This window comes from Myotis yumanensis, unplaced genomic scaffold (assembly GCF_028538775.1).
Source record: "Myotis yumanensis isolate MYYU_CA2020_CCGP unplaced genomic scaffold, mMyoYum1.0.hap1 SCAF_17, whole genome shotgun sequence".
NCBI classification, from domain to species: domain Eukaryota; kingdom Metazoa; phylum Chordata; class Mammalia; order Chiroptera; family Vespertilionidae; genus Myotis; species Myotis yumanensis.
This window is the reverse complement of record NW_027223768.1, coordinates 15,371,346-15,383,602: the sequence shown is the minus strand read 5'-3', so window position 1 is coordinate 15,383,602 and position 12,257 is coordinate 15,371,346. Positions and strand designations below refer to the sequence as shown.

Sequence of the window (12,257 nt, the reverse complement as noted above, 5' to 3'; positions counted from 1 at the left end):
TGGAACATCAATTGGCTGCCCCCTGCATGCCCTGACTGGGAATCGAACCAGCAACCAGACCTGTATAAGGGACAACATTCAACCAACTGAGCCACACTGGCCAGTGCTTCCATGGCATTTTTACTATGCCTTGAACTGCATTCGTGGCTTTTGTTAACTGAATACTTGTTAGATGTGAGGCAATACAGAGTTTTAAACACATTTCTGAGCCAAGAATCCTAGAAGATAGGTATAATATCATATGTTTTATGATGAGGGAAACCAAGATTCAGGGAAATTAATCCTGTCTAAGGTCAGAGTTGGCAGGTGGTGAAGCCAGAATTCAAATTCAGGTTTGTCTGACTCCAAAATCTATTCTTTTTATTATATATTATCTTATACACAAGTCTGTCTCCCATTCTAGGACACACACTTGGAAGAGAATGGATCAGATTTTATTCACCTTTGTATTTCCTTCTCTAAGTAACACACCACAAATACTTCATACTGTGCTCTGGAATAAAGAATCTTTCATTGGAGACATATAGCAGGGAGTATGTAAAGCATCTAGCTAAGTGAAAATAAATTGCACTAATTCAACTCAACTGCATACAGAAACCTCTTGAACCAGCACTTATAGATTTAATATAAAGTAATAGAGTTGCTCCAACTTTGTCTGAGGATTGCAGATTCCAATGTTTATCAAATATCCAAATTCTCTTTATTTCCCAGCCTCCTGTGCAAATTGGGGTTATTTTATTAATTCTCGTAATGAGCTCTACATGAATATAATTTGTGTCTTTTCTAGTCAGTCACCTTAGCGTGACTATAAATCCTCTTTCTTCCCCTGTCACGGCAACCTACGTGCTGAGGTGGCATCCCAAGATGAACCTTCATTCCCATGTCAAGCCCCTCCCACATGTGCCTGTAAACCACTCTGGAAATACAGCAACAGGAAAAACAAAACAAAACAAAACACATGCACAGATCTTGATAAACAACATCATTTGTTGTGTTAAGCCAATGAGAATTCAGGGTCTATTGCCTCAGTACAGCAACCTGAATAGTATACCGTACTATTGATAGGACAGTGTCCTCAATTCTACTGGAGAGAAAGTACCGTGTCTCTAAAAAATAGTGAAGTGGATAATTTAAGATATTCAAGGACCACAAGGTGGTGCTATTTCTACAAGAATTCTATGACTTTTGTTAACTGCTTTTTGAAGCAAATTAAGAGCTAGCAAAATGGATTCCTTACTTATCACAGCATTATATATGGCATCACCCAGCTAGTCTCTTGCTTCCAGGGAAAACAACTATAAGTACAATAGCCTCTACACAGTTCCAGAATGAACATCATGCAGTTAAGAATAGCATTCATGAGCCAAATCAAGACAGTTACTCTAAACCAATCTATGTGAAGCACACAATTTCTTCAGGCATCTCTGCATTTTGGACTTGTCTTCCTTGTCTGCTATTAAAGAAGAAATTGTAGCTTTTTAAATGTTGAAACCAGAATCCTTCCTTTGTTGATCCTTGCTTTTATTTTCATTTGATGTACATAGGTTTATGGTAAACCCCTGGAAAAAAGATGAATTCTATAGGAGGAAGGGCTGCTTTTCTAGGAAATCTAATCTGCAATAATTAAACAATGAGATGGAAGTGACTAAGCCCTTCTGGCTCCGTTCTCATTTTTCAGGATACAGCTCTGGGAGGATTTCCTCTGGATCCTACTAATCCCGGTTAAGTGCTCCTACTGGGTGCTTTAATAACCACCATTTGTTCATGATTCCACTACTGACTTTGAGATCCTAAGTTGCATGGACTATAACATGCACTATAGCACAGTGGTTGAGGCCACAGGCTTTGAAGTCAGACAGACCTGGTACCTAGTCTGGGCTCTGCAATTTCACAGCCTCTTACTTTGCCTTTCTAATCCTCAATTTCTGCACCTGTGAAACAAAGGTATCATCTAGTTCCTGGGTTATTATGACAACTAAAAACGAAAAGCATTAGCCCAGTGCCTGGCACATAATGAATGCCCAACAAATAGTAACCATTAGTGAAATGAGTAATCTGAAAATCCTCAGTACTTGCAATATGGAAAGTAATGAAAACTATTTGCTAAATAAATGAAAGAATGAAGTAGAGCAACAGAATTTTTTTTTCATATATGATTTTATTCAACTATCAGATACTTAGGGTCTAAACTGGCAACATATTTTTCTTTTAAGTACTTTATTAAGAAATGATAATCCAACTAGAGAATACGAATAAAAGTTAGAACTGCAATCAATCTTTTAAAAAATGTTACTTCTCCTATGACAGGGTAAATTCTCAAACAGAACTATTCTATGGAGACCTTGTTACTTGAAGATTGTTAGGGCAGCTGGGAGTGAAGTGAATGGGAAGGGAAATGGAATTGTAACTGTTCTTTTGAGTGTGAACTTATAAATTAAAGTCAGCTGAAGTTCTCTAAAGCATTTAATTCTGGATATAGTAAATCCATATAAAAACAGAAGTCCACCTACAGACAGTTTGTACAAAGCATTGAAGTCAGTTAGGACTCACCTTATGGACCCTGGAGACAAGTCTTGTCACTCCTTTCAGCATTGTCCCCACACTCTTGAAGTGCAAAGGTCAGCCAGAACTGGGAAAAGACATTTGCACAATGGATTAGTATCCTGAGTACATAAAGAATGCCTACAATCGCCGAAACCGGTTTGGCTCAGTGGATAGAGCATCGGCCTGCGGACTGAAAGGTCCCAGGTTCGATTCCGGTCAAGGGCATGTACCTGGGTTGCAGGCACATCCCCAGGAGGCAGCTGGTCGATGTTTCTCTCTCATCGATGTTTCTAACTCTCTATCTCTCTCTCCCTTCCTCTCTGTAAAAAATCAATAAAATATATTAAAAAAAAAAAAAAAAAAAGAATGCCTACAATAGATAAAAAATGAGAAGACACAGACAGACATTTCACAGAAAAGTTTATACAGGTGGATAGTAAACCCATGAGAATTCTCATTACAAATCAGAGAAATACAAATTAAAACAACCACAATGAGATCATTCACAACCACCATTTTGGGAAAAATGAAAAGATCAGACAATAGCAAATGTTAAAGAGGCTGTGAAGGAAGCACTAGGAACTTTCATACATTGTCAACGAGAGAGTAAATACAAATATCTAAAAAAACAAATTAGGAATCATGTTGTAAAGTTGAAAATGTACAAGTCTGAAACCCAGGTATTCTATTCTTTGGTATTCTACAAAAACACTTATACATGTACACTGGAAAATATCTATAACAATGTACATAGTAATAGAATATGAAGCATTATTAAAAATTGTGAAAAGCCCAAATGTCCATTGGTAGAAGAGTGAGTAAACAGAGATATGGTCATACAATGGAAATCCATACAGAAATAAAAAGAATAAATTGCAGTGACATGCATTACATGTATGACTCTCAAAAACTAATATTGAGCCCTGGACAATATTAGTCCAGGTTGGAGCATTGTCCTGTATACCAAAAAGGTTGTGGGTTCGATTCCCAGTTGGGGTAAAAGCGGGAGGCAACAGATTAATACTTCTCTCTCTCTCCCTTCTTCTCTTTCTAAAAAATCAATAAAAAACATATCCTGGCCCTAACTGGTTTGGCTCAGTGGATAGAGCGTCGGCCTGCGGACTCAAGGTTCCCAGGTTTGATTCCGGTCAAGGGCATGTACCTTGGATGCGGACACATCCCCAGTGGGGAGTTTGCAGGAGGCAGCTGATCGATGTTTCTCTCTCATCAATGTTTCTAACTCTCTATCTCTCTCCCTTCCTCTCTGTAAAAAATCAATAAAATATATTTAAAAAAAACAACAAACAATATCCTGAGGTGAGGACTAAAAAACAAAACAAAAAGCTAATATTGAGTGAAAACTATTATATACAGCAATAGAACATATAAAATTCAAAACATAAAGCTTGCCCTGACCGGTTACTCAATGGTTAGAGCGTTGGCCCTCGGACTGAAGGGTCTCGCGTTTGGGTTTAATTCCCGGTCAAGGGTACATGCCTGGGTTGCAGGTTCAATCCTTGGCCCCAGTCTGGGGGCGTGTAGAAGGCAACCAGTTGATGTGTCTCTCTCTCTCCATCCTCCCTTCCACTCTCTTTAAAGATCAATGGAAAAAGTATCCTTGGGTGAGGATTAAAGAAATCAAACATATAAAGCTTAATTCATTACTAGGGGAATCTATACTAATAAAAGCCTATGTGGTCATCACGCCCTCATGCCATGATGCCCTCATGCTGTAACAATTCATCACCAGGAGGTTGCGTGTGCAGTGAGCGCACGTGGGTGGGCGGGGCTGCATGCACGCAGAGTAGCAGAGGCAAGACCCCCGGCTCTGGCCTACCTCTTTGGGGCAATTCATAGAGGAGCCCAATGGGTGGGCGGGGCCTACCTCTTTGGGGAGATCGATCAAGGGGCTCCTGCACTGTGAGAGGGCATAGGCCAGGCTGGGGGACACCCCCCCGCCCCTCGCTCGAGTGCACAAATTTTGTGCACTGGGCCTCTAGTGTATACATATTTAGTAAAATTGAAAGGAAAAGGCAAGAGAATAAGCACATCATTTGGAATAATGCTTACTCTTAAAGAGAAAGTAAAGAGATAAGACTGGGGCAAGGCAGACAGAGAAATTGGTAATGATCTCTTTCTAATGCTAGCTAATGGGTACATGAATATTTGTTCTGGAGAAATATGTACTGAATATTTAATTGGTATAATGGTACCCAAAAGACAACATGTTAGTTAAATGGGTTGAAATTTCCTTGACCATTGACATCTGTGCATGGTTCTCACTCTTGGCTGCATACCAGTGTCTGTCTCACCACCACAGAGGCTGGCTGGCTGGTCAAGGCTGGCCTCCGCTGGGATGACTGACTCTGCTCTTCACTGTCTCATTCTCTAGCCGTGTATCCTGGACTTGTCATAGCAGTGGCAGAGGTCCAAGGGACCTGAAATAACTCAAGACTCTTCAAACCTAGCTCAGAATCAGCATGGTCTTCTGTCACATATTATTGCAGATTCAAAGGATGGGAAGTAGATTTTACCTTTTTATGGGAAGAGCTGCAAAAATCACAATTTTTCTGGCATGGAAACCACTGTACTGTTAAAAAATGGAGAAGCTTGAATGTAAACATGGCTATTGGACTTGAGTGACGTTCTTCATCATTATACCATATTTCTTCCTAGGTGGCCTCAATCCCTTATTTGTGCAGCTATTTGCTGATTTTGAGCTTAGCTAAGAATAAGTGAATTATTAAAATTCATTTTATTAATTTGAACCTTATTTCAGTTTGATATCTTCTATTAAGAAAAATTTTTAAATAAATTCACTATTTTAAACATTTAGTTATAAACTTAACCAGTAAGTTTTATCTTTAAAAATTTCTTAAGAAAAAAAAATTTATTGATTGATTGCCTGGGCCTGTGTTCTCAGTGGTTAGAGTATCAGCCCATGCACCAAAGGGTCTTAGGTTCAATTTCAGGTCAAGGGCACATACCTGCGTCCCAGGTTCAGCCCCAGCTCCAGTAAGGGAGAGTGTGGGAGGCAACCAATCGTGTCCCGCCCCACCCCCACCCCCCACCTTTCTTCCCTTCTACTCTCTCTAAAAATCAATAGAAAAAGTATCTTGTGGTGAGGATTAACAAACAAAACAAAAATTTATTTATTGATTTTAGAGAGAAAAAGAGAGGCAGAGACAGAGACATCAATTTGTTTTTCCACTTATTTAAGCATTCATTGCTTGCTTCTTATATGTGTCCTGAGGAGGGATCGAACCGAAAACCTTGGCGTATTGAGATGATGCTCTAACCAATTGACCTACACAGCCAAGGCTTAAAACATTTATTTTAACATCTGAAGCCTTATTTTTAAAGTTTATATTACAGAGCTTTTCCTATTTATCTAGACTGCATTTAGACAACATCCCAGCAAGAAAGCACCATGAAATGTTTATTTGCATCTATTGCAGGGGGGCAGGGGGGATCTGAGAGCAGTTTAGCTAAGACCTGCTGCTGGACAGTAATATCATATAGCCCATCCTATATAATAAAAGCCCAATATACAAATCGACTGAACGGCAGAAAGACTGGTTGCTATGACGTGCACTGACCACCAGAGGGCAGAGCTCAACGCAGGTGCCCAGCCTGCAGGCTCCAGGCCAGCGAAGGTGGGTGTCAACGGGGGCCCTCCCAATCGCCCCGCTGGTTGTCCCACGGATTGGCCCTGATTGCTGGCCAGGCCAAGGGACCCTACCCATTCACGAATTTTGTGCATTGGGCCTCTAGTATATCATACAGCTTGAGGACTGATGCCAGAAGCAGAGCAATAGGGAAATACAGATAGACCCTGGAGATATTGTGGGTTTGGTTCCAGATCACTGTAATAAAGTGAGTATTGCAGTTAAGTGAGTTGTAATCTTTTTGCTGGTGGACAGTGTTGCCTTCCATTTGTAAAAACACACACCTATAAAACGCAACCAAGTGAAGCACAATAAAGTGAAGTGTAATGTATGCCTCTACTGGAAATCTAGGCAGCTTTGAGTGCCTATAACTTTGCTTAAAGAAAACTTTCAGTTAAACCACAACCGCACTTAAAGCACAAATCACAGTCCAAATCAGAGTACTTTGGAGGTTAGTCATGATTTGGCTCCCTTTTCTATATTAGTTTCTTTTCTTTTTTTTTTTTTTAAGATATTTTTATTGTTTTCAGAGAGAAAGGGAGAGGGAGAGACAGAAACATCCTTGATGGGAGAACCATTGATTGGCTGCCTCCTGCACGCCCCCTTCTGGGGATGGAGCCTGCAACCCGAGCATGTGCCCTTGACTAGAATCAAACCCAGAAGCCTTTAGTCCCCAGGCGGACCTCTATCTACTGAGCCAAACCAGCTAGAGCTCTATATTAGTTTCTTATTACTGCTGTAACAAATTACTACAAACTTAGCGGCATAAAACAACACAAATTTGCCACTTTCTGTGGTTTAGACGTCCAAAATCAAAGTGTCTGCAGGCTTGTATTCTTTCTGTAGGCTCTAGTAGAGAATCTGTTGAGGGGTGTGTGTGTGTGCGCTATTTTTTTTTTAATTTTTTTTTTTTTTTTTTTTTACTTTTTCAGTTTTTAAAGCCTGCTCTTTCATCTTCAAAAGCTGCAATAGCTGGTCAAGTCTTTGTCATATTGCATCACTTTGACACTTCTATCTCCCTCTTCCAACTTTTCAGAACTTTGTAATTACAGTAAGCCTATCAAGTAATCCAGGATATTCTCCCTACTTAAGGTCAGCTCATTAGCAAACTCAATTCCATCTGCATACTTAATTTACTCTTGTCATGTGATATGTTCACAGGTCCCAGGGATTAGGACATGAACATCTTTGGACAGTGATGGCGAACCTTTTGAGCTCGGCATGTCAGCATTTTGAAAAACCCTAACTTAACTCTGGTGCCGTGTCACATACAGAAATTTTTTGATATTTACAACCATAGTAAAACAAAGATTTATATTTTTGATATTTATTTTATATATTTAAATGCCATTTAACAAAGAAAAATCAACAAAAAAAATGAGTTCGCGTGTCACCTCTGACACGCGTGTCATAGGTTCGCCATCACTGTCTTTGGAGGAACCATTATTTTGTCTTCCATTCCTTCCTTGGTTCACTCATTCAATAAGGCCATTTTATTTTTTTAAATGTGATACTGTTTTTATTTAACTTCAAAAACATTTCAGCATTCTAAACATACAAAAATTAACAAAATATTGCAAATTGTGTTTAGTACAGGTTCTTGAACTTTCATTGATGCACTGTCACTTTGTTGACAATGAAGAGTTGTAGTTTGTTTTAAAACAGTTTAAAACTACCACACAACTAAAAACAATCCAAATACTTCTCATACCAGCTGACCCCCCTTTTTCCACAGCTAAGAATGGCAGGATGCTATGTCACAATGTACAAAAACAAGACAACCTAAAGCTAAACGGATGCCCACTGCAGTGTCCACAGGTCCAGCCTCACAGTGCACACCCTGAGCTACAGCCCCTCCAAAAGGCATCTTCCTCACAGCCTCAACGCCAAGCAAAGAGCATCAAGAGCTTGTCTTGGTTATTTGTTCTTTTTACAAACTATAGATATGTGCAGTTGAGAACTCAGGATTTCTAGCCAATAGCCAAATAGGTAACACCACCTTACAGATTAAAAAAAAAAGAAAGAAAATGCCAGAAACATCTTTAAATGCCTTGTCACACCAACAGCAAAGTGCACAGAGCGAGGAGAACACAAGAGCCTTTTCATTTTAAAAACGTTTGGAAATATGTATAACTTTGATACAGTTTCTGGATGCTCTGGACACCCATGGCCACTTCATGTAAACCACTGACAATTTCTAGAGCACTTTGAGAGACCACATATGATCATGACCCAATTGTGTAATTAATCCTAATGAGGGCAACAGACACCTCTCAAATAAGAGCTGTGTCAATTACGGAGCTCCCCTACATAAAGTATTCACAAGGAGACAGATAAAGTTTATTCATCCTTTCTCCTCCTCCTCTTCATCTTCTTCCACCTTTTTCTGGGCAACTTTAGCGGGACCCTTTGTGCCGTCAAACTTGCCTTTGGACTTATAGTCGGAGACCTCCTTCTCATACTTCTCCTTCAGTTTTGCAGCCTTATTGTTGTAAGGCCGCTTTTCACTGTCACTTAAGTTATTCCACATCTCGCCCAGCTTCTTTGCCACATCTCCAATAGAAATGCCAGGATTTGTGGATTTGATCTTGGGGCGGAATTCCGAGCAGAAAAGGAAAAATCCAGACAGTGGCCTTCTGGGTCCTTCTTCTTCTTGCCTCCCTTAGCTGGTCCATAATGCTTCATTTCCCGATTATAGTGTACTTTATCTGCCTTTGCCATCTCATCAAATTTAGATTTCTCTTTTGCCGACATTGTCTTCCACCTTTCAGAGCACATCTTAGACATTTCTACAAAATTGACTGGAACTTCTGGGTTTTTTTCCTTATGTTCCTCTCTGCATGTCTGCACAAAGAAGGCATAAGCAGACATCTTGCCCCTTGGCTTCTTGGGATCACCTTTAGTCATCCTGACTGTATTGTTCGCTCCTCTGGGCAGCGCTCCCCAGCCTCGCGCTAGCTGCCTCCATGAGAGCTGCCTGAAGGCCATTTTATTTTATATTTTGGTCTCTGGTAGCACCTGGGGCATACACAAAAGAACAGAGTACTATAGAATCTGCCTATACTTAGGTGACAATTCATAACTTAGCGCAGTTACTGAAAGCTAAATGAAGGCAGAGACCATAAGTAACTTTCTTTATAAACTGGTGAAATTCTTTTACCAGAAAGGCAATGTGGTATAGTGAAATAATTTAAGTTTTTAAGAGACAGACAAACTAAAGCCTAAATATAAACTTACTAGACTTCTCTGAGCCTCAGGCTTTTAATGGGGATAAGGTGATCTACCTCACATGCTGTTTATTATGAGGATTAAACAGGAACACATGTTCTCCTTTCTGAAGAACATACAAGATAATGCCAATTCTCTTTCCCTTCTCATGTTTAAAGTATCTAACATTCACTTCAACCTTTCCATGACTCACATGCTAGCCATAGTCCCTGCCCTCAAATTAAAAACGTGTCGGTAGGATAACGCACTTGCATATAAAACACAAACACAATTAAAGAAAGATCAGTGTGCCCTCGTTGGTGTGGCTCAGTGGATAGAGCGTCTGCCTGTGGACTGAAGGATCCCAGGTTCAATTCCGGTCAAGGGCACATGCCGGGTTTTGGGCTTTCGTGTAGGAGGCAGCCGATGGATGATTCTCTCTCATTATTGATGTTTCTAGCTCTCTCTTTCTCCCTCTCCCTTCCTCTCTGAAATCAATAAAAAATATTAAAAAAAGAAAGATCAAGGTAAACCTAAATGGGCTCCATGAAAGAGTTGGAACTTGAGACATACTTAGGAAAAGCAAATATACAGTTAGGTAATTAAAACTGAGTTAAAAAAAAACAAGCAAGCCATCAAAACCTGATCCATACATTGAAATATGATTAAGGGTGAAATTGAGGCGTGTCCACTTGAACTTGACTAGACCTTTGAGATTTTCAAACTGTCGCCTAGGTCCCTAGAAGCCCACAGATGTTGAAGAAAAGGGAAACCTACATAGATCCCTTTCCTCGTTTATTCTGCTTTACCCTTTGGGTGAAATGAAGAGACTGTGGGATTATCTGTGTGCTTTAACAGTCCAGAGTTCTGCATTCAATCATTCAGAGTAAGTGTTGGTACAGAGTTTTGAGAAGCAAGTGTTAGGAGCCACAGAAATCTGATAGGCCTAATTTTGCATAGTTTTATCAATGATTTGGAAGAAGGAGACACAACTACCAATTACACCCACAAACCTTATCAACATCAACAGTCTCTGAACGATAACGGAATACTCTGCCCCCTCCCTGTGCCTCGGAGCGAATTCGACTCCGACTCGACATAAATTGCGTTCTCGAAGATGGAGCGAAGGAAAAGAACTTCCTGAAGCACATACAGGCCGTGGAAGATCGGGCCCAGAACCGAACTAGACATACATGGTTTCTTTAGCCCCTAACACAGCGGTTCTCAACCTGTGGGTCGCGAACAACGAAAAGACATCCTGCCTATCAGACATTTACATGACGATTCACAACAGCAGCAAAATTACAGTTATGAAGTAGCAACGAAAATAACTTTACGGTTGGGGGTCACCACCACAGGAGGAACTGTATTAAAGGGTCGCGGCATGAGGAAGGTTGAGAACCACTGCCCTAACCTGAAGTTGAAAATGTATCACCCACTCAGGAGGAAGGAATCGTGCACAAAAAGACCGCGGTGTGTGAGATTCGAGAAATCTTAGCGGCGTTTAGAAAGAAAGAAAGACGACCACGGCGCGCGTTTTCCTTTGGGTCCCAAGTCCACAACCATGAGCCCAGAAACACGTCCCCCAGGAAGGTCGCCGGCCCTGCTCGGCCCCACTTCCTACCTCCTGGGAGCGCGCAGGCCCGCTCCCTCCCCTCGTGGGCAAACCCCCGCGCAGAGTCCCTCCGTCACCGGCGGGCGCGGACCGGCCCTCCCGACGAAGTCAGTCCTCAGCGGAGCTCGGCGGGCTGCACAGAGCCGGCCCCACCGCGGAGCAGCCCGCTCGGCCCCTCCAGCAGGAAACTACTCACCGCGCAGCCGCCGCGGCCTCCAACCGCCGCCCGGCGGAGGGGCGCCCCGCTGACCCTCTCCCACTCGCCGGCGCTGGAGGCGGAGGGGAGAAGCGACCCCGGCCGCCGCGGAGCCGTGGCCGGGGAGTCAGTCGGCACAGGCCACCGTCCGCCACGCGGGTGGGTCCGGTTACAACGGCCTGCTCCGCCCGTGCCCGCCGCCCTCGTCTCCCCGCCCCGCAGCTACCCGAATGGAACAGGCCCGCGGGGGGGATTGTGGGAGACGCACGCGCGAGGGGTGGAGGGAATGTGTGTGGGGGGGGCGAGGAGGAGGCGGCGGCGGCCGCGGCGGCTGTTGGTGGCAGTGGGGGCGGGGAAGGGGGGAGGGAAGAAGAGGAGCCCGAGGAGGAGGAGGAGGAGGAGGAGGAGGAGGAGGCAGGGACTCGCGCCGCTGGAGGTACGCGAGAGGGCCGCGCCAGCGCCGGCTCCACAGGGGCCGAGGGGAGGCCGGGAGCGGAGCGAGGAGGCGCCCTGGAGCGAGCGCGTCCGGGCTGGCGGGCGCGCCGGGCGGCCGAGGGTGGTGGTTGGTGGGAGCCGCGAGCGACGAGCCCAGCTCCACTCCGGCGCGTGTGGGCGGGCGTGCGCGCTCCGCCGCCGGAGTCGGGTGAGCGGGGGTGGAGAAAGCCAAGAGGGAGGAGTGGGAGGTGGGGGGGTACGAGGCGCCCTTCGCTCCCTCCCTCCCTCCCGAGGAGCTGCCGCCGCCGCTCTGCCGCCGCCACTCCGCCGCCATTTTGGGTTCGCTTGGCGGAGGGGGAGACGATCCCCGTCTCGGTTGCGGGACCCACCTCCCCTCAGTTTCTCCAGCTTTAGCCCCGCGCCTTTCTCTTCTCCTCTCTCCCGTTTCCGCCAGTCCGCTCCCCCGCCGGCCGCCTCTTGACAAGCGAGAGGGATCCGCTGTGGACCCGGGGAAGCGGAGGAGCCTGGTGGCGGCCGTCCCCTCTTCCCCACTTCCCTGCACTCTCATCGCTGGGCCTCGGCCTCTGACACG

The 12,257-nt window shown here is 43.9% G+C and overlaps 2 protein-coding genes, 1 long non-coding RNA gene and 1 pseudogene across 8 annotated transcripts in view; 2 read left to right on the top strand and 2 right to left on the bottom strand.

Annotated features, from left to right (window-relative positions):
- LOC138996343 (uncharacterized) overlaps positions 1-5,237 on the top strand; it is a 25,229-nt gene extending 19,992 nt beyond the window's left edge. Inside the window, exon 5 of the long non-coding RNA XR_011468749.1 lies at positions 4,937-5,237. This is a non-coding gene — a long non-coding RNA (uncharacterized lncRNA). The remainder of the gene's footprint in view (positions 1-4,936) is intronic.
- Positions 1-12,245, bottom strand: part of DAP3 (death associated protein 3) — a 27,265-nt gene extending 15,020 nt beyond the window's left edge. Inside the window, exons 1-2 of one of the 4 annotated variants that reach the window (XM_070397488.1) lie at positions 12,055-12,245; positions 2,551-2,629 (exon numbers count right to left, since the gene is read on the bottom strand). In XM_070397488.1, the coding sequence (XP_070253589.1) occupies positions 2,551-2,592 (42 nt within the window). In that variant the 5' untranslated portion in view covers positions 2,593-2,629; positions 12,055-12,245. Of the gene's footprint in view, positions 1-2,550; positions 2,630-5,078; positions 5,568-11,043; positions 11,203-11,230; positions 11,414-12,054 lie in introns of those variants that run through there. The other 3 variants (XM_070397486.1, XM_070397485.1, XM_070397487.1) reach the window with 3 other exon arrangements.
- On the bottom strand, positions 5,656-11,027 carry LOC138996341 (high mobility group protein B3 pseudogene; annotated as a pseudogene).
- ASH1L (ASH1 like histone lysine methyltransferase) overlaps positions 11,995-12,257 on the top strand; it is a 128,351-nt gene continuing 128,088 nt past the window's right edge. For 2 of the 3 annotated variants that reach the window (XM_070397462.1, XM_070397461.1), the window contains exon 1: positions 11,995-12,257. The gene's annotated coding sequence lies outside the window, so the exon portion shown is untranslated. The other variant, XM_070397464.1, reaches the window with a different exon arrangement.